We start from the raw sequence: 25,215 nt of genomic DNA on the forward strand, positions 1-25,215 counted from the left end.
GTCTCTATTCCTGAGACGGGATCGATGTGGATGTGATAGCCTTCCGCTTGGTAGGTCCAGTCGGACGTCGTGGTCACTGACCAAGGCTTATGCGAGAGAAGACGCAATGATCATTCTCGCACTGTCCTATGAATGGTGGTAAAGGTGAAGAGAAGCAAGTGAGTTGCACAACCGGGGTGTGTCAGTGATGTAGTGTAGACAAAGAAGATGATCGAGCTAGTCGAGATGTGATGATGCGTGTGGCTGTAATGCAATCAATGTCTGTGGATAGAAGGTCAATCATGCGGCGCTGCTGAAGGCTGGTGCGAGCCTTGAACATTGACGGTGTGCTTTCTACCCTCAGGCCGGCAAGGGCGTCTGAAGGATGTTTGGGAGGGGATGGTTCTGCATGTCTCCCGGGGAATGTCCGATTCTAGGGAGGGGAATGGAAGGAATGCTGGGGAAGGGCAACCGGTTGCTAACGTACCTTGAACGCGAACCTAGAAAAACGCGGAAGAAAACGAAGGAGGTGCGTGGGTTAAAATTGCAGCGATGCGATCGATATATAGTAGTTGCTCGTCGAGAGTAATTCGGCAGCGTCTCTACTGCAGACACGTTCTTCAATGCGCGGGATCAAAACGAGGAGTGAAGTCGAGCACGAGGAAACCGGGGAATTGAAGAAGGTTTGAGGCAACAAAAAGCCGAGTAGACAAGCCGCAAAACAAAACAGAGTGTGGCGAACAATAACAAGCAGTCACTTCGACGCCCGGGATGAGGAAAACCTGCCTCGTTGGAAAGGGAGGGCGAGTGAAAAGCGGACTGGATAGTGCTGTAAAGCAAGCAAGGACCACGAGTCGACTTCGGACTAGATCTTCGAAAATCCACGTAGGATAATTAACCCGGACAACGAGTGTGACCTTTTCCTTCCCAGGAGTTCGATCGACGGGGAGTGCAGCGACTATGACGACAGGCGGAAACGAGGTGAGCTCCTGCTGTAGCTGTGCGTCGGGAGGGATAATCTTGTTCGCAGACAGACACGCAAGGGCCGCGACAGTTTCCAAGACACGGCGGATTAAGCAGAGACCGGGGAAGGGCGGGAATGAGCGCAATGCAGGCCGTGTCGGTTTATGAGGAGAAGTGATGTTGTGTAATGCTATGCTAAGCTATTCAAATCAATTGCCACCAGCAGCAATGAGTGAACGATCGGATAGCTCCACCAGGGTTTAGATGGAGAAAGGGGAAGATAATCTAGTGATGATGTATATAGTATAGTGAGTGTGTGAGGTGAGAGTGGAGGAGGAGGAGGAGGGGGTGGGTGAAGGTCAGTGAAGAGGGAAAAGAGCGGGAAGGAGAAGAGAGAGAGTGAGTGGATGTCAGTCCGTGTATGTATGTAGTCGGATGTCCGTGTGTAGGTAGCGATGTGACGAGATCGAGTCAAACGAACGATATTGAGGGGAACGGTCCAAGGACAAGGAACCAGGGAAGTACCTGGTACTAGCCCACTACTAACAACCTGACGGAGAACGGGGACGAGCAGGAGCAGTTCTCCAGACTAGTTGGTGCGGTGACTGGCCTAGAAGAGTGGATAGCAAGCACTGGTGGTTATCCACAGAACCGGTGGATATGACTCGATTCGGATGTGGAGCAGACGATCGGTACCCCTTGTGCACCTTGAGGTCTGTTTGGACAGACAACAATGAGGGAATGGCAAAAAAAAAAAATAATTAAATAGAGAAAACCAAACTGAACCACGGCTGAATGAATGGATTGATGGGACAGATTGATTGATTAATGTTGTACGCGCACATGTATGAGTTGAGGAGAAGGAGAAGAGAACGCGCAATGATAAGGGTCGTGTCCAGTCTGTCAAAATAATATACTGAGCTAGCGGTGCTTGCCTTCGGTATACAATCATCCCATCAAAAATCTCATAAAAAGCAATTAATAAAAAAAATACCCATTTACAGTGCACTCACTCCCCTGTTCGATTTTTTTTTTTTCTATTTCTTATTTTTATTTTTATTTTTCCTTATCCCAGTCGCAATCGAGTCTGGTCTGGTCTGATCTTTATTTTTTCTTTTTCTTTTTTTTTCGTTCTTTCTATTCTTTCTATTTTTCATTTTCTATTCTATTTTTCCCCTACGACCTATTCATGTGCAGTAGTAGTATTTTCTTATTTTCATCTTTTCATTTTTCTCGGTCTTCTATTTTTTATGTTTTCCCAGTTATTTTGATTTTCCCCTTTTTCTCCCCCAAACTGCCTTTTTCCGAGGAAACCCAAAACCAACCAGTGGTCGCCCAAACGCACGCAGCTAACCTTTTAGTCCTGCCTAAACGGTTATGATCTGCCATCACACAACCGGTGCCAGTTCCAGGGTGCTACTACTACGGCACGACCTATCTATCTGTCCAATCCATCATGCAATGTAATTTTTATTTTTATCTAATTTGCCTCCTTTCTCCCCGTCCGATAAATAATAATAAAATAAGTGATAACAATTAAAAACGAAATAAATCCACCCCCATGATATGATCGCGATCGCGATACTCCTCCATCCCAATCTCCAGTGGTTTGTTTCTCCGGAATTGAACTAAACCTGAAATAAATAAATAGTATACCACTATACTTCTTAGTTAGAACACGTACGTACTTTCCAGAACCTAAGTAAGTAGTGTAGTAAGTAGGTAAGTTTACTTGTGTACTTAACACAAGCCCATCATCCACCTAAAGCCTACTAGCCACCTACACTACCAATAACTGGCGGACTACTAGTGCGGAAGCCCGTCCTGTCAAGTCAAGTCAATCAGTCAATCAAACCAAACTCAGGCAGGTAGGTGTAAGTAGGTCTCCGTCAGCATATTAAAAACGGCCACAGCGGACCTTCCCTTTTCCTTTTTTTTTCTTTTCTTCCCTCCCCCCTACTAGTACTATGGCTTGGCTCTCGGCAATGTAGTACGTACGTACTTTTGAGGGGTAAAAAGATGAATCAAAAAGGAAGGGGAAGACAAATAAGAAAAAAGAGTCTGCTTACACCATCCGTACTACTTGTGTTTAGTGCGTGCAAGAGCACTTTGACAGGCGGGCAGGCAACAAACCCCCTCCTTGTTTCCTTCCTTCCCTCTTCCTCCTTCTCCAAATTAATAACGCGCGAGCTATAGTATTCTTCTGATTTTGATTCGACTCGAATACTAAAATCAAAAAATAAAAATAAATCCTTCTATCCACTGATCTTTCGTTGAATAGATTAAATTTAATATATACGGATTGTTTTTTAATTTATGCAAGCACATCATCCTTTTTGTCTCTCTCTCTACGAATCTTCTTTTTCTCTTTGGAGTTGCCGCTAAACCTCGTTAGGGCAGGCCCACCGAGATGGAGGATTGGTAAGTGGGGATAAAGATGGACTTTGTGTATGGACAAACAGGGGTTTGAGTTTGAAGGGCCCAGTATTGCTGGCAGTAGTTTGGCCTGTCTAACTAACTCCGTAGTCTAGCTACTACTTACTTAGTAGTAGTACTGCTGGAAGAAGAAAGATGATGATTAAAATGATGCTGAGATATATAGTTAGTAAGTGATAAGTAATAAGAATTGACTCTTTATTTTTTCACTTTCTGTCTGGGCAATTTATGTATGTATGTCTATATGTATGTATGTATTCCTTTCGGGTCGCTACTTACCTTAGTAACCGAACAAACATACTTTAAGTGGTGGCAAAAAAGAGCCACTCGGCATCCCCTCACGTTTGTATACGCAGCTCTTAATCAAAGTCACGTCTCCCCCTCTCTCTTTCTCCGAATTGAAGGAAAACAAGCACCTCGTCACGGTGGTTACTGAATCCCTCATAATCTTGGATCCGGGGTTACCATCAATTGAAGCAGAGATGGAAGAACGGAAACGATTAGTAAGAGAAATAGTACGAAAGTATGGGGGGAAAAGCACACTGAGTTGAGTGGAAAGTCAAAAGTCGGAAAAGTCGAAATTTTGGGACGTCGCAGACTGGATGGGGGAGGAAAGGAGGAGAACTCGACAAGAGATCGACAAGGCAGTAACCATCCCACTGGGACCTCTCGAGAACTTTCTCGAGGCCATCATGCACTGGCTTTACTTTTTCCTATTCCCACAGCCCATCCTGTAATTGATTGGTCGGGTACTTTTTGGATGTTTCAATTGCCTCGACAGTTTCCGCAGCGGCCCGTTCTGGCTGCTTGCTGTACAGTATCCTCTTTGGGATTACCCTGCGTATTCGGCCTAGGCATCGAGATAGTTATTCGGTGTTCAGATTTTCGCCTCTTGCTGCTAGTCATCCGGTCCACAGAGGCGAACTTCAAGCAAGCAATCAAGCGAGCAAGATCCCAGAAAGAATAGGGCAAAAAAGGAAACCTAGCCAGTGGCGATCTAAAAATTCAGGATTATCCGAATTGAGCCCTTCTTACTTGGGTTACTTGTTACCTGGTGGAAAAAACTAGTGCAGAGCACCATTGGCCGAGAAAGTAACGGCCTCGAAATAGAAACCGATGGACGACAATCCGCGTCAATCAGGGCCCGGCAAAAGAAGGGAGAGAGGAGCAGCCAAGATGAGGGGCCAATAGGATGAGAAAGTGACCTATCGACTGTCACGGGGAAACGGGCAAGCCAAAGCAATGAAAAAAGGATGAAGACTAGTAAGGATGCATCATTCCCTCAATCCCGACCCACAGGCTAATCCACTGCCGAGCCAACGAGCTCTCCCAAGCTGCTGGCCCGGCTTTCTTGTCGTTTCTGACGGCCGGGGAGAAGCTCCAGGCTCAATTCTTAGCTGTGCGGATACCAGTACTATGCAAGTAGGGTTTCGGGGTGATCACACAAGAGAGACATGGCCAAGTCGAGCATTTTCGAGCATTTCCTAGGTCATGAACTTACTAACTCGGTCGGTTCCGCGGTTCCATGGAACCAAATCGATATCGGATAATAACCAGCCAATTGCCGATAGTAACATCGAGATCACAACAATTGGAGAAACAGGTAGAGCTCCTCAATTCTAGTTGAACAATCTTTGCGAAGGGATTCACATGTCTCACCTGATGACCTACCATGTGTACTCTATTCTGTACCTGCAGTCCAACCCTGTCTGCAGTGCAGCAAGTGAAGTGTGCAACTGTGACGGCGATCCAGATACGTAGTAGTTCTGTAGGGCGGTGACTGATCTCCTCTCCTGATTGTTAATGAAACAAATGTACACACCTACGTCAGTGGGTAGACAATCAAGTCACATTGAAGCTAGCATCTCCAGATTGCCTGTGCACAGATTTGAGGGAAGTTATTTGTGGCACCGGATTATCTACGACGCAAGGGCAATCGCGCATAGCCTTAGTTACTGCGTACCACTTACCCCCGCCTGTGCCCGTATCCACCACCGATCGATATATAAAACCACGCTTACAAATGCATCATTCCATAGGCTCATGAAACTCATAACTAATAATAATGATCACCATTGCTTTCAAGACACGAGAGAACTAGATGATGCATCATGCATTGTCTACATTCGGCTTATAATTCCGCAGGAGTAGACAGATGGCTTACTTAGCCACCTGATTATTGATTCTCCATACTTAGGAACCGGACCATTGCCACTCCGATGTCCACACATACACACATGGTGTGGAGTCTCCGAGGTATAGCTACTACTATGAATCATGATGAACCGAGGACTCAACTACCTCTCTCTCTCTCTCTCTCATCTACAAAATAAGTCACTACTACTAGTCACCTCCCCCCAAATCATACCCGTAGATCTTCCCTTGGCATTGTCACTACACATTCTTTGTCGTGTTGAATATTTCCTTTTTGGTGGCGTACGTCTCTTGAACTCTATACCCTCTTCACTTTCACTTTCACCCTGTCCTTCTCCTTCTCCTTCTCCTTCTCCTTCTCCTTCTCCTCCTCCTTCTCCTTCTCCTTCTCCCCCGCGCGCTCAGATACGACACTAGCCGATTAGTACTATTACCCAAGCGAACCGTGACATCCCGCCTAAGAAAACGGGCTGATAACTATCCATCCGACTATCTATCAGGCAAAGAAGCAATTTCAGATAAGCAAGCATGCAGATAGACAGATATCTGTACGATGTATCGCGAATCCCCCACACAGCCATCATCATTCATTAGTGCATACATACATACGTACCCAAATATGAGCCGATGAGATGAGAGGGGCGCAGCGCGATATTTCCTTCTGCCGCAGGAGTCCGTCAGCTTGGTTCTCGGGTCTGATCGCCACGATTTGATCGGGGTGCGCATACATGAGGGGGGATTGGACTTACTAGTTTGGATCTCGCATGCATGGTTAGTTGGGTGAAGGTTGGGAGGAGGTGATAGGTATGAAGTCAGTAGTACTGTAGTAGTATAGTAGTATGTCTAAAGTAGGTCTAGGTCTAGGTCTAGTTTGTATGTAGGCTAGGTGGTGGTGGTTAGTGTTACAGTGCGTAATGCCAGATCGAGTAACTCTTCCTGTCGGAATGAAGTCCGCGTCTTCCGTTTAGTTTTGTTATTTTTTGAGTGACGCTTACACGGCGTATAGTAGTTCCCGTGTCGATTAGGTTCGAAGTCAGACGAGGAACAAAGACATCCTGAGACGGGATGAATGAAGTACGACGCCGGTTTTGGTGCTACTGCTACTGCTACTTTACTATGACTTAGTTATTACTACTACCTTGGCCCCCATTTCTACGAAGGGAATGACAGGTCGTAAACGGATGATTTCCGATTACTTCCCGTGGTACAAAGGAATGATCATCACACTATATATACTATGTGGGCATTAGGCATGAAGCCGGCGTTGTCCCACAGGCACACCACTCAAACACAGCAGCCGTAGATAGTCAGTTGGTCAGTTAGTTAGTTAGCTCGAAGGACGTGCTGACTGCTGACACCCGACCGTTGATGCCGGCAAGCTTGAGTCCAGACCAAAGGAGCGCTAAATCCGAGTGGGACTTTCCCGTATGGGTTTAGGCTGACGGGTTAGTTGAGGGCAAAGCGGTCATCCTTTCTCCAGGATCCCCTTTCGAACAAAGGGAGTCTCATTCAGGCTCAGCTGGAGGGACAAGGCTTGTTCATCCGCCAGGTCTAGAAACAACACGTGCCTGTCGTTGTATGCGGGACTAATTTGGTGAGGGGTTGGCTTGTAAACTAAACGAGGGTCAATGCTACTTTCCCTGTCACCTTGCCTTAGCGAGTGTATATATCTCCTTGGGTTTCGAGGAAGTCGGTTTGCAGATCCCACGGTGATCAGATACCACAGGGCTCAGCTACGAACAATGTGGCTAGGACCGAGGAAAGACCAACATCAATGCATCAGCCGTTCTGGAGCCAGAACATCAAAGCATTCCCCGAAAGAGGGGGTGATTGTGTTGCTAGACAGGCCAAGTATAGTATGCGCCTAGACTAGCAGCAGCACAAGAACGACAACGGGATCTGCTCTGGCTCACACATACTAGAACCGAACAGGACTGACTCCGAAATTACTTTGACCTCATTAAATCACTCTGGCGGATGGCAGGCCCAGGAATCCCCACCGCTAGGCACTAAAATTGTTAGATTCCGTCTCTCATCCATCGCCCGTTTTTAAGGACGGGATGCTCGGTGTGAATCACTTCCACTGCGACAGCTCTTCCCCCCACATAGGAAACCGCAGCAACGCGGGACGGCTCGAGTCACAACTGAACCTGAGCCCGCCCAAGGCTGGCCGTGTTCTGTTCTAGTCTTTCCCCTGTGCCGGCGGAACGAAATGGATAGGAGGAGGCGTTCCCTGGATGAACGCGGATTAACCGACCGCGTCGCGTCGGGAGGGAGAGACGATCCGTCTGTCGCGGGCGTGGATGAATGTAGGGTACGTATTCAGTAGGATCGTGTGTAGGGATCGTGTAAGTGACCCGATACTTCGCTAGTAGCCTTATCACTTCAGGGGATTAAGGAAGGGGGAATTCCACGGGGTCTGTCTCCTTTGGGAGGAGGCAGTTGTGTCTTTCCTTTAGTTTTTCCCGTGCCTGCGCGGCTGCCTGAGATCTCAGGAATCCTCACGTGTCGGATGATCAGGTGGTTTGGAAGATATACTTTCTTCATCACTTCCTTGGATTTCATTTCCGACCATCACATCACACTGATCGTCCTCCTTGCTCGATCTTGCTATTCGCTTCCTGTATCTACTCGTCTTGTCGTCTATCCACGAGCAATGTGCCACGGCCGACTCTTCCTCCAGCCTGACTGCACATCCGCCACTAATCCCGTTACCCTCCCGCCCCATCGGCCCACAGTCGAGCACATCTGGATCTTCGGTCGCTAATGGAGACGTGAAACAGAGCGAGATGCTATTCCCATGGTACGCTGTACTCGCTACTCAGTTTGCGGAGTATCGTCCATCTATCTGAGAACCCGTGGAACCGTCCTGCCGACAAAGCATTAACTGGATCAATCTGATCGAGTCGCAAATGTGGAGCCCTCTTTCCGATAGTCGAGATCGAGTGCGCGCATCTGGTCTATGTGACTGCTCGTGGCTTGAAGCACACACCAGCCGTCACTTTGACAGGATCTGGCGCCTCGTGCGTCTAGATCGACCGCCATTGTATCCTGGCTCAATGTGCATGACAGCGCACGCTCGACTGGCTGATCTGATCCACAATGACTCCTACACTGACATTTCCGGCCACAGCATATCGAGCACGGAGTAGATAGATCAACTTCATGCTCTCTGACACTAGGATGGCCAAGTCGCCGACAACGCACAGCAGACTAAGTGGATCCTCATCGCCAATGATACCTCTTCAGACCAAAGAGCGAATTAGCGGTATATCCTTCCAGCCATTGCCCCGTGCCTCTCCACTCATGGACTCAATGCCTTGATTTCACACGAGCGCACGGCCATCCGAAGAACCAGAATTAGCACCATACAATGCTCAACAAAGTACGTTCTATCTTGCTTTTTGGAAATGGAACGCTTCGTGCATTACCGCTCGCCCGCGCGATTAAATTCTTCAGGGACCTGCATGTAGCCTGGATCCAACTAGTAGGTAGCTATCTGTTTTCTTCTGTCGTGGCGTCCGGACTACTCGGTGGATGCGTCGTCTAGTCTCACAGTGAGGCAGGATTTTCAGATGCATGCATGATATAGCGGGTGGAGGCGCCAGGTTGCCTAGACAGGCGGTTCAGCTCCGCGATCAGCGTGCGATCCATTTTCTTTTTCCTCTTTCGTGAGGGACTAACCGATTGGTAGCTGTCAGTTTGCTCTAGCCAGTGCCGGTCGCACTAGCTTCATTCACCGAGCCACGGTGATCCATTGCTCGATCATATCAGCGTGTGTACGGAGTAATTGAAGCTGAGCATGGAACACTTCGTCTCTACTAAGGGTCGCTTTGACATCACAATCTATAGGAATTAGATTAGACCTTCGGGAGGTCGGGAAGCCAAGCACGAGCCATATATTCCCGACGGCTTATGCCTAAGCTACGTACTCCAACTATCCGACCTCCAGCTCTTCTCCGCAATGGGGTAAAGGTTAGTGTCAGCCTTTGCGGGTGAGATGTTTGCGACTGGGAATGTAAGACCGCAATGTTACGCCGCAGGATAGCCCGAAGAAGAAACTAATGTGCGCTGAAGAATAACCCCTCTGCCGCCACTGCCACGCCAGCCCGTGTCCCTTGAAATCCAGAGAAGGGCAAATGTCCGCCGACTATTGATAGGCCCAGAAGAAGAAATACCGACGGACAGACGCCGCATGTCGGTATGTGAAGTAGGTCGGTGCCTTCTGTCGGGGACCAACTTACCCAAACCGGCAACACTATCGGGGGTCCCTAGGAAGAATTTGCAGATTAGACCCATGCTAGACGAACAGCTACTGCAGTAGGTGCATACCGGCAAACAATATCAAAAAAAAGCACGAGCCATTCAGGATGCCTCGCTCACTTCCCAACACGGATAAGCAGCCTAGTGCCATGCACGCTAACCAAACCATGCAGCTTTACTCGTGGGAATATTTTCGCCCCGGCAGCCAATGATCGCTTCGACGCGCACGTTCTTCTGCCCTTTCACGTGCGGTGTGACTTGACTGCATTGTCACATCGGGTACTTTCTATTTTGGCAACCAGTCGTGTTGCTGCGGGATGAAAGTACCCCCAGGTACCTTGTACATGAGGCTGGCATATGTCAATGCTTGTCAGGGCCTAGGCTACTTGCTCATTGTTTGTCCCCTCGGGCTGAAGAACCCTCTGGCTCATTCCGACAGGGCTTCATTGTTTGCTCTCTGCATGAAGAAGGGGCTATTCACCGCCGTCTGGACCTTTGATCTCCGTATTCAATAATGCTGCCATTCTATTGCTTGTGATCGGGCAGATGTGACGCGTCGCGCAGTCTACACCTCGGATGGTTATATGTCTGCGTGCATGCCTCATTATAGGAACAATTATTGCAAGCATATCATTCTACTAAAACGCGACTGCGGGACCTGCATAGTTATGGACAATATTATGTGCTACTATAGAAGATTATCGTCCACGGACGACAATATATATTTGCAGCTAGGACGAGACACATCCACATGTGTATTCTCAGATTAGTCTTCAATTTACTAGTAAAATAGTATATTATATGAAGTAGTGTTATTAGTCAATAGATAAATCCTCCTACTATTAAAACAATTTAAGCACTGCCACCACTCGAACTTGGTTTTATTATAGCATGCGATAGTACTACGTACTACATCCCTCATAAACCTGCATCACTACACAGTAGACACGCAACAACCATCACTCCATCCAACCTCTACAATCCATTCCAACAAAAAATGCATAAATAAATTCTTGTGCATATCTTTCTACATCTACATGAAGAAACCCATAACCCATAATCAACCAGAATAATTACCCATCGTCAAATCTAATCCACACACTCCGGTAAAGAGTCAAGGAAGGAAGGAAGGAAGCCTGTGTAGGATACAAAAGTGAACATAGCTGGTATACTAAACAGATTTCTTCCTTCGTTGGCTTTATCTTGATAGAATGAAGATGAGTAAACGTTATGATGGTATAAGATCAAAATCAAAGTGTATGTATGTATGTAAATTCCTACGAACTTAGCGAAGTTGAAGTATGCATATGCATACTGTGGTCATGATATATATATATATATATAATACTAGTAGTACATAGCGTAAACTATTGATAACATAGACATTCCCCACCTGGAAGTAAATAGAACGATGATGAAACAGTTCATTTATGAACGCTAGATAATTACTTCTTTAACAGTACTAGTAATTGACAATTTGACATTAAGATCCAAAGTGGAGAGAAGTGCTTGATGTAGGGGTGGGTGTGTGTCTAGTGAGGTGGTAACGAACAAAAGCTGATTCAAAAATAATATCTACACTTGCTATATAAGATGAAATCAAAACACAGACACGACAATCACTTGTGCTCCTTAGAGTAACTCTTCCTGGTAGACATAAGAAGCGAGACCATCTCATCCTTATCCACGTCCTCTCGTGGATTCCTCTTGGCGGCTTCAATGTGCTTGTCAGTGACAGGAACACCAGGATAATTCTCGAAGAATATCTCAACTGTATCGAAACTTGCTCTTTCCACGATCAACTCGACTGCTGCCTCAGTGGTGGGTAACGGTATCCGGTGCTGCATACAGGCTCGGATGAATTCGTCAAAAGGGCGATACGAAACACAGTCTTGCCGGGGCAAAGATGGAAGCATCTCCAGCATTTGAGCCGACACTTCAAAGCTGACATATCGTAGTAGAGCTCCCGCTGCCTGTGCCAAAGATACTGGGTCGATTTCAGGGTCCTGCCATATGGCTTCCCAGACTGCGTTAAGGTTGAGGTCACGGCGCTGTTCAAGGAACAATTCGAGAGCCTTGATGTTGTGGGTTGCCTGATAAATGTTGTTATTTTGAATAGCATAGATCAGGATATCCTCTGTAATTGGCACAGCTTCTGATCCCAGTCGACTGAGAAGTAAACGTATGACAGATCTGGGATGCCTCCCCAACAATGAAGATTTAACCACTTCTTCTGTAATCAAAACTTGGTTGTTTTGCCTATCGAGCAGGAAATCCATTGCACCCCTGTCTTGTACAATTTTGGTAATTAGGTTTGGTGTCACAGGAAAGTCTGGATCTCTCTTGTGAATGACCCTTAGGGTATGACTGTTGCTAGTGACTGTTTCCATCAGCCATTCATCCACTCCCACAAGCCGCCGGTCGAGAAGCTTTCCCAGCACCCTTCCACTGCCCCTGTCTCCGTCTGTTGCTATTTTTTGGATCATCCGTTTAATTGGAAGGAAGTCACACCGCCGATCCAATAGCAGACTCATGGAGTTAGGGAGAGTACATGCCGCTTCGAGTAGTCGATCAGTTACCGGAATATCTGGCCATCTTTCCAAGATGAATGCGAGTACATAGTCGGCTGTGGGAGAACCTATATCGGCAACAGATAATAATGCATCTTCTGAAACCGGAAGAGTGTGGCCCAGGAGATCATACAGATATCTAATCAAGCTCCGTCCACGCCAATGATTATCAGCTACAGAGCGTAATGTCTCCTCTGTGATGGGTAGACCAGAACCACCGGTATTGTTCACCAGAAGCTCCAACATTTCCTGATCGTGATATCGAGCAGCGTCGCATAATATTTGCTCAGTGACCACAAATCCCGCTTGTTGTCTGCACAGGAGCGTCTTTATCATTGCCACCCCTTGTTTATGGTTTTGCACAATTCTCTGAATAATCTCCTCATCAATGATGATGTCCTGCCCACACTCCTCAAGCAAGACATCCATGATTTCACTGCCATGTGAGCCGTTTCCTGCAGCGGCTAAGAAGATCTCTTTATCAATGATTGATCCCGGCTCTCGTCTGGCTAGAAGTAGTTTCACTGTCTGTGGATCACATGCAGAGTTGGCAGCCGAAATGAGCACTTTCTGGGTGACTCGGATTTCCTCGCCATGCTCCTGCAGAAGCAGCTCCATTGTTTCTTTCTTTCCTCTCGCAAAAGCTTCAGTCCATTCCTCATCCAGCTTGATATCATTCTTCACCTGCTTATTCAAAATGGCAATCATGGCACCAATATTCAAAATAGACATACCCTGCTGCACCAATGATGGGGTAAGTCTTATATCCGCGTCACACTTTTCTAGAAGCAAGTGCATGGTTTTGTTGCCGCAGTGTAAATTTTCCAGCACAGCTCTCAGCAAACCCTTAGTTATTTTGAGGCCCATCTTCTCCTTCCGATCGAGAAGGCAGCTCATTACTATATGTGCCGACGACCCATTTTTGGCTGCTCTCTCAGCTAGTCTCCCATCAATAATCTTAAGCGACGCTCTTGATTGATCATGCAAAGCACCCTTGTCCCAAAGCAGGTCTAAAATCATTGTTAACTTCTCTTTGTCGGACTCGGTGGCGTAAATAAAATTCAGCATGCGTTCAGTCACTCCTCGAGGTATCTCATCCACTTTACCGAGCAGCAATTCTAGAATCTCCAAATGGCCCCCACGCGCGGCTGCTAGCAATGCATTGTTCCTTACCTCAAGTCCTGATCCCATTGGATTTGCACCTTGTGCAAGCAGCATCTCAACCGTCGGTTTGAGTCCTCTTCTTGATGCACAATACAGAGGTGATTGCACCTCCTCGAATGATTTACGCCACACGAATTTGAATTCGACATCAACCAAGCGAACCCAGTTGAAATAAACATCACGTTCTGTGAACAGGCGGTCAACCTTTTTCTGGAGGCCCGTATCAGTGGCGTATAATTCCTCTACTTCTGCCAGATGACGACCCCAATATCTCGCAGCGTAGATCAGTAGTGGCTGTCGTGAGGCGGTGGTCTGGCTTAGGATCTCGGTAGTTTCGAGCAGACAGTCGATCGTTCTAGTTGCTATGGCGTTATGGCCAGAAATGGCCGAGAATTGATACCAGTGACCCCCAGCTTCATTGCGTACCAGAAACTCTTTCACGGAGAAATGAGCCAGCCTCACAGTATCATCGGAGATGCTCACGGTAACTAGAGAAGTAGTACAGGTGGTCACAACGTCTTCTGGGAAGCGGAAAGACACAACAGCCGCGATAGTCTTCAGATCCAGCGGGACGGCAGAGAAACTGAGCCAGATCAAAATTGTGCGGGCTGCTTCCCGATCATCCGGTGATATCCTCTCAAGGGTATCTTTATAGGTGTCCTCGAGTGTGACTGGGATGGAATCAAGAGCCTTTTGGAAGGCTTCCTCGGTTTTGGACTTTTCCAGCCGCTTTATCTGCAAATCAGCCCAGCGAAAGCGCCTGTTCGATCTCACATATTAATCGTACTGTACATATTTGCTGACAAATTGAACATACCGTTCCGGAATATCAAGCAATCTCTCCAGAGTTCGTTTCTTAAGCGACTCGCCCCATTCACACAACCTGCCATGGGCAACTTGAGCACGGACGAAAGTTTCTACATCTCCACTCAACCCAGCCTCCAGATCCACCCTTTGATATTGTTCCAGCCTCGAGCGTATATCAGGCTCTGGCCGACTGGTGGCAAGAATGTGCAATTTGGTTTGATGCTTTTTTAACAATTCTTCAAGAAATTGCAAGAGCGAGCTCCGTTCGTTATCCCCAGTCGCGGGGCACTCATCCAGAGCATCGAGGATAAGGAAAAACTCACCCTGAGAAGTTTCCAGCAGATTATCGAGGATTTCTGCAAGCTTTCGCTGTTGGGGCTTACTACCTCGGTGACAATGTTCTTCCCAGAGTTTGATTATGGATCCGGGAAGTATTGGTGGCATAAATTGTCGCAAGATGGACCTGATCATGTTGTACATCTTCTGTGTTTCGTCATTGCTGAATTGAAAATACCAGTAGGCATAGTTCCTGGAGGTGTCAGACTCGCAGAACTCCTCGATGTCTTGGATCACCGTAGAACAGAGAACCGATTTTCCGCAGCCGACTTATACTAAGAGTCAGTTTTGTTTTCATGAAGATTCATTGAACGCACCTGCTCCATAAAGCCAAAGGATCTTTCCGGGCGTGAACTTCCACTTTTCATACTTGGGCATGTTGAGAAACCATTTCCCCGTGTTTGATGCCCTGCGGTTTTGAGTGGTATTCTGGGGATCTGAATAGGATGCCGCGGACAGCCAGTCGAGTATCTCTCGGTCCTGCAAGCCTGCTGCTATTAGAATATGCCGTTCTTAGAAGAGCAATACTTGGCGAATATCTTACTCCTAGTGTGCGATTGGATAGCCTTCAGCCTTTCAATCGCCTCGTCTATACCGTCGAGCATGCTTTCGGCTTGTTTCCTGTGGTCTGTAACGATGAGCAAGACCTCAAATATGTTGATGATAGCAAGGGGATGGTAGTAATACCTAGAGCTACCGTAAGATCCGCCCACCTTAAAACAGCCTGCTCTTTCTTTTCGACAGTTTCCTTGAGCTCCTTCAGCGACTCCTGAACAAGGGCCCTAATACTTTCTCCCACGCGGGCTCTCAAGGTATCAGTCTCTATGACCACATGGGGAACCTCCATCTAGACCACATACCAGCTTTGCTTTCATTTTCTGCCTTTTTTACCTCCGCCGTGTATTGCAGAATAGCCGTGTAGACTTCAACCAAAGCATCTTCTAACCCTCGGTCGCTTTCCACTTTTCTGTCTCGATAATGATTTTCAAGGATTGCATAATAGGAAAGAATGCCAGTGAGATACTCGGCTGCGTGAAAGATGTCGTCCCGACGTTCAATGTCGTTTTTGATCATCGTCAGACCAAGCGAAACAACTGACCATGCAATTGACGCTGAGCCTGAATATTAGTAGATATACATAGTATAGGCCGGAACAAAGAACCCAATTCGACGACTCACGACTCACCATGGGAGGTCACATCATAAGACACCAGTTTAGAGACAAAGTCCTGTGCCTGCAATGCATGAAGAATGATGTTTTTGGCGGCATCGCGGACGTTGATGTGTCCCCCGTTGCGCTTGCGAATCTTGAGCCCACCTTCCTTGTACTCGCGGTACTTCTCTTCCGTGATCTGTATGACGTTTTCGATGGCATTCGTGATAGGTAGTGAACTCTCCAGACCGAGAGCAAGTCGGTCTTTCTCATCTAGCTTTCCTCCAGCAACCTCCCAAAGGTTTGCTCTTGCGGGGGTAGAAGATTCGGCATCTGGCGTGGACACGTCAACAGCAGCAATCGATACGACCCGATCCGGAGGGGAATCGGGCTGTTCGTCTGCTTTTGTATGCTTCTCACGGCGATGTCGACTTCCTTTCGCAAAGTTGAGTTTGAATTTTACCCTCGAAAACATTCTAGGAATCTTAGTATTGGGGGGTGTTGTTGCCCCGTCCAGAGTCGGTCTCAGCCAAAGTGAGATGAATAAATTGAGAAGGAACGAGGCTGGGGGGGGGGTGAGCCCCGCTTCAAGGTATCCAGCTGGCTTGCATACACTAAGGTTGGTGCTAAGTACTACATAGTACTAGTAGCCTCAAGCTGAGCGGCAAAATTATTTCCTCATTGGGTTCGTATGTAGCCCCCGTCTTGGTTTTGCTTTTTCTCTCCGTACTCAGAGGTGTGCTGGAATAACACTTGGAGATATACTAGCAAATATAGATTGTATGGGTACCATTGAACGTTGGAGACTTTTTCAGAATACTATATGTACTCTTTTTATTTTTGCTGGTCGGCTGAGTTGGCCACAATTTTCATAAAGAGAGAGAGAGAGAGAGAGGGAGGGGAGGGAGGCAGGGAGGGAGCGATGAGACTACTTTACTGCAGGAAATAACCCAACTTAGTGGACATTAGAATGATATATACTAAAGACGACTCCGAACGCAAGTAATCTTGTAGGCCACACATGAAAATAACACCATCACACACCATCAACTACACCTAAAACAACCCCTCCATATCCAAATCCAAGAACTCGGGATTCCCCACCGCCATATCCGCCGCATTCAACACATCATCAATACTCGTATCCAAACCCCCACTTCCCATCCCTCCCATGCCTCCGGCCCCCCCACCGCCGTCCATTCCCGCCGCGACAGCATTGTCCAGCATCTGGTTGATCGTACTCTCCTCTTCGTGGCCTCCTGCCCCGGAGGTATCCAGGTCCATTTGTCCCGGTCCACCTACACCCACACCGAGCTGCATGTTCTGAATGATGTTGTTCATGTCGAGCTGCGAGGGCGGAGTGAGGGCCGCGTTGACGCGGCGCCAGAGCCGCACGATGATTTCCGCGCGGAGGGGATCCTTTTCGCAGATCTTGGGGACGGAGTCGTGTAACTGGTAGAGGGCGCCGCGGGGAGTGAGAATGGGGTTTCGCGGGGGAATTTCTTTGGTCGTGTTGGTAGGGTCGATGTGGTGATGGGGGGAGTAGGTGTTTTGGTCGACGGCGAAGGAGTCAGCCAGGGGGGCGCAGATCATGGTGGCTGCGATGTCGAGGGCGAGGTCGCTGCTGCCTGTAGTGTTTGTGGGTGAGGTGGTGGCTTGGAGTTTGAGTTCGTCGATTAGGGCGCATAATACGCGCATGGAGCCTTGGATGTGGATGCCTGCAATGAATTGGCGGTGGGTGTAGGATTGAGGGGCCATGCTCATGTCTGGGCTGGTGCTCCAGAGGATGAGCGATTGGAAGGTGCTGCGGATGCTGGCGAGGAGGCCGCCGGGGGTGTGGGCGGTCCAGGACTCGAGCTCGCTGCGGCGGGTGCTGCCGCTGCGTTGGAAGGAGAGGTGGGGTTCGAGAGCCTCGAGGATGGGTTTGATGGTGTCGTCGGGTTGGCGGGCGCGGATGCTCTTGAGTTGTTCTTCGAGGGAGCGGGCCGTAATGTTGAGGACGGTTCGGTGGATTTCTTTGGCTTCGCCGGAGATAGAGCTCGGGCTTATGAGGGAGTGGAGGGCTTTGAGGGGGATGGAAGGGTCGCTTTCAGATTCCCAGATGTGGTTGCCGAGCCAGTTTAGGGCGAGGATGAGAGATGGGAGGAGGAAGGGTTCTAGGAGGTCTGCGTGTTGTTAGTTTTGAGGGGAGGAGGGTAGGGTGTATAGGGCTTACATTCGAAGCCGCCCTTGAGGGTGTCGAAGTCGAGCTTTCCTGCTTCGCATGCGCTGAGACTTTGGTTGAAAAGTGTAGTCACTAGCATGTAGAATTCCTGTGGACTGCAGGCGGACATGGTCTCTTCGCTGATTCCCTCGGCCATAAATAGGGCGTTGATCCAGGATCCAAGGTTCTTGTTCTGCTTCTCGCTGAGGTCGTCGAGCTTCTGGCTGCAAAAGCCGTTCTCGAGCAGTCGCAAGACGAAGGAATTGCTACCTCCGATTCCCATGTCCTGCGGTCGCAGATCGTATCGGAACTTGAAGGTCAGTACGAGTAGAAGAATGCTTCCAAACTCGTCGTAGACCGGTTGGCTCTCGCCCTGGTCCTCGTCCCAGTGCCAGGCGTCTAGCAGAGCGCAGAGCGGTTGTAGTACTTGCTTCAAGCTCCGGAAGAGCAAAATCACGTCCAGAGCCTGCGGCCGACGGGACAGTGAGTTGCAGATGTTTTTCAACGTCATGGTCTCTTTTTGATTGCAGAGATGGTGCATGACCTAGTTGCGTTAATCTTTGATTGCAACCAAATTACTGGAGGACCTACATCTGTAATAGCACCCACTATCGCACCGGCGTTGCCCTCCATGGACTCAATCTCGTTGATCAACTGCTCTGCGCGCTCCGGATTGGCGTTGATCTGCGAGACGAGCTCATCCTTGTTGTAAGGGCCGCCGACAGGGAGAGTCTGCATTGGGTTCTCGCCCAACAGGCGCTCGATACTCGACTCGGGGATTAACTTGTGCGAGGCACAAGCGAACAAAAATTCTTGTCGCACATCGGACAAGACTGTGTTGCTTTGCATAGCGAACATCTGCGAGAACGATGGGAATGTGTTTGGGTCTAGCCGGCTCAAAGCATGGCTGATGCAAAGCTCCATCGGCAACGGCAACGACACAATCGAGGCTGCCAACATAGCCGCGATGAAGGTGGGAAGCTTGTTCACCAGAAACGAGCGGAACAAGAACATAGTTCGGCTAGACTCATTGCGGTAGTTGGCATTCGATAGGACATCGAACGACGCCGTTATGAGCTCCTCGATGAGAACTTGATAGTGTCCCTGCGATGGTCAGCTAATGCTTTGATACAGACGAGGTTGTACTGACGCCGTATCTATTGGACAGGAAATTGAGCAGCATGCTATCATCCACCAAGGGGCGGCCCACAAGCTAGAATCCAGTTAGTAATATCCAAGCAATAGTGCAGCAGCTCAAATACCATCGCATTGATATACACATAGAGACCTGCTCTGGAATTAATCACAGGCCCGTCCATGACCGAATCCTCAAACTGAAGCGCATTGACATTGACATTTTCCATCATGGAAACATCCAACGCTTTCGACGAAGGCTCTCCAAAGAGATTGAACTCCTTCTGCAGGCTATCCAACCGGTTACGGAGCGGCAGCGATACTTCCACGCAGAGGGGAAGATACGCCGATAGAGCCTGTCCAAGCTTTATCTTCAGCGCTATCGACCCGTCAGTACTTTCCAGACATTAGAAGAAAATGATATAATACCTTCATGAGAATCCGCCGACAGAACCTCCAACCCCTTAGCCGTCCCCGAAAGCGCCGCAAGCAGAATCCCGAGACTCTCAAACAACGACACCGCATCAGGTGAACTCATCAACCCGCCCGTCTGATGACTGGTATCCAAATGACTATTATGCCAAGCCACAACCGCCTGAATCCAATCCACAATGGACGCGAAGATACTCAACGCCTCAGCAAAAGTCTTAGAAGCAGTGCCCGTCGAAACAGATAGCATAGCGTCCTGAACCACCCTGATATCCGTCATCAGAGTATAACACTTCCGCTTCTGCTTTCCCTGCACAGCAGCCGCAGCAGCAGCAGTCGCCTCCGAACCACCCGCCGACGGCAACTTATCATGAATAGACGAATGCTTGAGCAACGAATTCAACATCGTCGAAGTCCGCACCAATCCCATCTTGCACAGACAGTCAATATACAAAGGGGGCAGGGGATCCCATTTAATCCCCGTTGCGAGGCGCGTCTCCAGCAATACATCCAACAGCTGGGCTTCACCAATGGGATAACGCTGCATCAGCAGCCGCGTGAGGTTCTTGAACTCCGCGGCATCGATCCGGTGGAGCAAACATTGTTGGAGGAATGTCCCCCATTGTTCGGAGGAAGTCATGTTCCAGATATTTTCGCGAAATTACCTGGCTTTGCGGAGTGCATAGCAAGCATGCGGGGAGCTATATATTGGACTCAATTTACACGTTCACTCGAACTCGGCGCTGATGTAGCGTTGGACATCGTGCCTTGGCCCTCCTTGTTGGCGGTTCTTTCCGGGGAAAGCTTCAACCGTTTGTTTGGACGACGTCGTGGAGGGTCACGTGGGATTATATAAGCAGATGTCACATGATGGGTGGTTGTCGAGGCTGATGACATTCAGTATAGAAGTATGCTTGACAAGAACGAGAGACAACCATAACATAGTTAGGTGTATAAATGTGATAGTGTCTATATATCTAGTAGTATATACACACATAAGTCCTATCTGTATGTATATATAGGACCCAGACTTGGCTCGATATCATGTCATGTCAATCGATACCTGTCAGACCCAACTCCGTAATTACAATACCATTCACGCCACAAACCATGAGGGAGTAATCAAGTCCGAGCAGAGACCAGACCCTGTGTAACCATACCCCATCGGACCAACTACCTAGCTCGAACATGACAGACTTCAAACTACATGAGACACAAGGAAATCGAAACCGAGTTATACCTCAAACAGCATATGCAGCAAGCAAAAGTTTGGAGTGCTCGGACGTTCACCGTTGTTAGTCAAAGCGATCTGGCGCCAAAAGACTACTACTACTCAAGCCCACAAATACATGTACAGGCCAATCAAGCCCGCCAGATCAAGGGTAAACAGCCACGCTGGGCGCACCATCCAGGACGAATTGAACCATGGGACCAGATTGGGGGCCCCTTGACGGACAATGATATGTAAAAGGTTTGGATTGCAGAGTGGGGGATTTCCCACAGAGTACTAAGTAAAAGACTAAAGGGGGCTGGTGAGTGAGGGAGGGAGGGGAGGGAGGGTACCTAGGGCCACAGTGAGAACCACTATCTTGAACCACACAATGGGACCTTGACTTTTCCTTTCTCTCTCTTCCCCCGTCCCCACTCTTAAAAAAAGAATTAAGCGACGGAATTAGACAAAATACCATGTGAGATCTTGTGTGCATCTGGCCCTGATAGTCTTTTTTTCCTTTTACATTTTTTTTTTTTTTTTACTGTTCCCCTTGCCGATCTCCCCACCCGAGACGAAGGATCTCGGAAATCTGGAAAGTGGACAAGGCTATGAAGAAAAAGTGAGGTTAATCTCGACCAGATGCCGGAAACGGGTTGTCTGACGAGGTTTCTCTCTCGCTCTTTTTCATTCTCTCCCGGCCGAGAGAAAGGTACCATATTGGGGGTACTCGGAATTGTATTTCCTTGACACATGAATTTACTTTGTAAAATTTCAAAGTAGCAGTATTCTTGTGTGTGTATGGTAGTGTAGTAGTATATGTGAAGAGTATAAGGAAATATGATAGTAACACTTGGTATAGTGATGGTCAATGCTGATTGACAGGCTAGTTAGGTTATTAATTATAAAGGCAACTACTATTACTGGAGAGTCTGTGCTGTGTTTTCGCTTTCACCAATAATGCAGGGTACTCTACTGAATCATAGCTTCTGACTCGCAATTTGCACATCTCTCTCCTAAGAATCTGCCCGGAATGCCTACCTAGTAAAGTATTAGAGTTTGGTGGGCGAGGGGTCACTGAGCGGCGATCTTGCATATGTGGGTAAGAATTGCCCGTCGGAAATACTGTCCCATCTCCGGTACGGGTACTAGTAAGATTCAGTTCCGGTCCGATCGATCTTGTATTATTTTCGGTATTGTTCGATGGGTATACACGGTAACAATGTATATATGTTGTCATAGCTGGATTCCAGCATATATACGTTTCCTCTAGAGGTAATAAGTATATTGTGCATATTAGCATATACTGGCTGTTCTATAAGTCATTGAGTTCAATAACAAGGTTGTGAATAGTCAACATCAGGAGTATTGTAACTCCATCTTACGTATAGTTGGTAATACGTATGTAACGAGCTATGACCCCTCGACCTTCGATGACGCGTCGCAACATGACAGAACCTGACTCGACAAATTCTCCGAGTCCGGCGCCTTGACTCACCCGCTATCTGCACTGTTCAGTTGCCTACATGACAGGTACGGCGACCGATTGACTTGACATAAGAGAAATCGTATATTCGTTCGTTTGGAAGCTAAAACAGTCAAAGCAGCATACACACCACACGCCGCAGCACAGATGGGTAAATGCTCTTTCAGAAGAGACGGAGATCTCCGAACAAATCTACTATAGCACTTCCGATGGATCGGATGAAGTGTGGGAGTTGGTTAGTAATCGGCTGAGTCTGAGTCCGAACATACGAAAATGATACCAATCGGCGAAAGAGCAGTAATCTGATACGACTAAGCGGCAAAGTGCAAGTGCTCGAAAGGAAATATGACCGACGGCTAGGCCAATGGCGATCATCCTTCCCTTTTCAGATTTCCCCTTTCCTAAGGGGATAGTAACACATCTAACCAAAAAAGTAAAAGGTCAACTGAGCACCAAATTTGAGCCGAGAGAAGTGCCAGGGGCATGTGTAAAGTACGTCACATACCTATCGACCGTGGTTGGTTGGTCTGCCGCGGTGGACGGATTGCTGGACCCAAGGATCCATTGACCGTTTCGTTTCAGATTGAGTATGGAGGCGCTCATTCGGGAAAGAGGGGGGGATTTAATTCTTTACCCGGTATAAGTATGAATTAAATGGTCCCTTGGAGGCTGCCTGTGTGAGGACATTGGGGAACATTCTATGATCATTGGCGAGCCTAAAGTAAGCTCCTTGGTATAGCTCAGCGATCGTGTGCCAATCACAGTCTGTTAAGAGAGTTCCTGACTCGAAAAGATCTCCTCAATTGGTGTTTGGAAATGTCTGAGTTGCCGTAAACCCGCGGGCAAGGCACACCTAACTTTCCTGTAGTGGCCGAGTCGGTGGACCGGAGGTTTGACCCTACCTTTCACTAAGAATATACCAATGATAACAGCGAGCAACAGACTCTGAAATAAATAAGCGAAACGCTTACAGATGAGGCTCATGGGTTCCTCGTGCACACCAAATCCCGAATCCTAGGCCTGTCGGCGCGATTTAGTATTTAGTTTGACCTGGGCCCTCAATTGGTAAGTCGGTGTGACTCTCGGTTAAACAAAAAAGCAAGGGACTCACATGCTACGATCCAAAAGCCCAGCGCAAGTGCGGCTCTTGAGTCTCCTGCGACACTCTGAATCCGGCCGTTGGGCTTCCTCTTCAACGGAATAAGTTGTCATGTATCAGTGACTCACCATGTGATTCCTAACATGTCGTATAACGATTGAATAGACGTTTGACAGTTTAGGGACGGTGTGTTCAGCGCTGCCGGATATGATTGGCTCGAGTCGAAGAAGCGCCAGGAGGATATCATCACGAGGCTGTCTCGGAAGTTATTCCACACTATGGCCCACATTCACGGCAAGACTGTAGACTTGCTTCCAAGACTTGAAGGTTAGCGGCAATCCAGTAACCGTAATGTCTCCACATCGTCTGTCAATTCATTTGGTATACTGCATGGAGAAATTGAAGGCCAGTAGGCGTAGGTAATCGTCGGCACTGTTATGAAGTGATAGACGAAGTTGGGCCAACTTCTCGTGTCTTTGCATTGAAGCCAAGGATAATCAGGATTTGCAAAGAGCATTGGCATGATGCTGTACATCCCCCACTATGCGCGAGGAAGCACCAGTGAAGCAATTGTTGTCGAAATGCGTTGAGGCATTACGTTACAGACAAGGATACTCCCCTGCTTGACACCGCTCTACCGTGGCAGAGACGGATGACTCTCATCGAAAGACCGAATAATCCCTTGATATCTTGCCGAATCGTCTTGGTTCATTGCACGTACCTAGCAGGTAGGTGAGCCTTGCTTAAGCGCCCTGCTATTGACGCTTCGTTTATGCGGGATGGAACACACGGGACTAGGCTGTCAAAGCTTATTCATGAGGTGGTAATGCATTCCACTCTGATGATCGTCATGTCACCTGCGTAAACGAATATATTGACATTCATCACAACGCCGATCAGAAAGACACAGATGGTCGGTAAAGCGGTCTTTAGTCACTATTGTTTACTATTAGCACTAGCAGCCCACAAAATCCAGTGGAGTCTTCACCCACCTTGACGGATCAGAGCCACATGCTTGAGACAGCATCAGAGTTCGGTCAACATCTGCAACATCACAACACTAACAGCAGCTAGTGTGGCTGGCAAACCCTTGATCCTTGCAGAGATCTGTGGCTAGTGCAGACTAGTGGCAATAATATGTGGCTGGAGAGAACAGCCCCGCCACGGTGGCAAAACATGCCGTGGCTGTGATGTCGATCGCTGTGGCGTCGGGGTCGCCGTCTGGCCAGATTTGTTCGCTTGCTGTAGGTAGTATCGTGGGCGAAGATCTCTATGCTATGTGAGTTAGAATGAGCTCGGTCGGCAAAGAACAAGCAGGTACCAATTCAGTCGGTCAGGATGATATCTTTCCTGGGGATGGTAAGGAGAGGGGATACTCAGAGTATAAATCGAGTCGGCCAATAGAGAGTTTCAGATACAGGGCCGAACGGTAAGTTACACCCTATGAAAAAGGTAAGAGTAAAAGAAAAACATGCATAACCCAAGTAAGCTCCGATCATCCCCTACATACGGTGTCCACCTCCAATAGTTGCCTGGAGATTGTCGGCTCCGAGCCCGTATTTGCTTGCCTAAGTGAGATGTCACACTTCCATTAGTTTCTCTCCGCTCAGGTTGCGGCCGCGCGACGGGTCAATTTTTGGTGGCAAAGGCGCATGCGAAGTCAAACATGAGCACAATGCATTATGTAGCTTTAGATTATCGAGCAGCCAATTGGATGGCCTGGAACTGTCATGGTGGATAGGTTGAACGTGCTCGTGCATACATTCTCTTCGTGAATTCCGGGAATTGGTGTGGTGACGCTGCCCCATTGATAGGCCGGCGGTAATTCG

At 48.1% G+C, this 25,215-nt stretch overlaps 3 protein-coding genes across 3 annotated transcripts; all 3 read right to left on the reverse strand.

The window, feature by feature from the left end:
* Window positions 1–5,830: 5,830 nt before the first annotated feature.
* AKAW2_51130A (uncharacterized protein) lies at window positions 5,831–6,262 on the reverse strand (the record flags this gene model as incomplete). Its single annotated transcript, XM_041691025.1, has 2 exons — window positions 5,831–5,945; window positions 6,138–6,262. 2 exons carry the CDS (start codon window positions 6,260–6,262, stop codon window positions 5,831–5,833), a joined length of 240 nt encoding a protein of 79 aa, XP_041544551.1.
* Window positions 6,263–11,414: 5,152 nt separating this feature from the next.
* On the reverse strand, window positions 11,415–16,300 carry AKAW2_51131A (uncharacterized protein; the record flags this gene model as incomplete). Its single annotated transcript, XM_041691026.1, has 7 exons — window positions 11,415–14,289; window positions 14,347–14,941; window positions 14,990–15,160; window positions 15,217–15,300; window positions 15,360–15,476; window positions 15,533–15,784; window positions 15,859–16,300. The coding sequence occupies 7 exons, from the start codon at window positions 16,298–16,300 to the stop codon at window positions 11,415–11,417; spliced, it is 4,536 nt and encodes a 1,511-aa protein (XP_041544552.1).
* Window positions 16,301–16,881: 581 nt separating this feature from the next.
* Window positions 16,882–20,231, reverse strand: nut1 (putative RNA polymerase II mediator complex subunit Nut1; the record flags this gene model as incomplete). The annotated part of the gene is made up of 6 exons (XM_041691027.1): window positions 16,882–17,990; window positions 18,041–18,572; window positions 18,620–19,132; window positions 19,179–19,241; window positions 19,291–19,541; window positions 19,592–20,231. The coding sequence occupies 6 exons, from the start codon at window positions 20,229–20,231 to the stop codon at window positions 16,882–16,884; spliced, it is 3,108 nt and encodes a 1,035-aa protein (XP_041544553.1).
* Between the last annotated feature and the right edge of the window lie 4,984 nt (window positions 20,232–25,215).

The sequence above is a fragment of the Aspergillus luchuensis genome, chromosome 5 (assembly GCF_016861625.1).
Source record: "Aspergillus luchuensis IFO 4308 DNA, chromosome 5, nearly complete sequence".
NCBI lineage: Eukaryota > Fungi > Ascomycota > Eurotiomycetes > Eurotiales > Aspergillaceae > Aspergillus > Aspergillus luchuensis.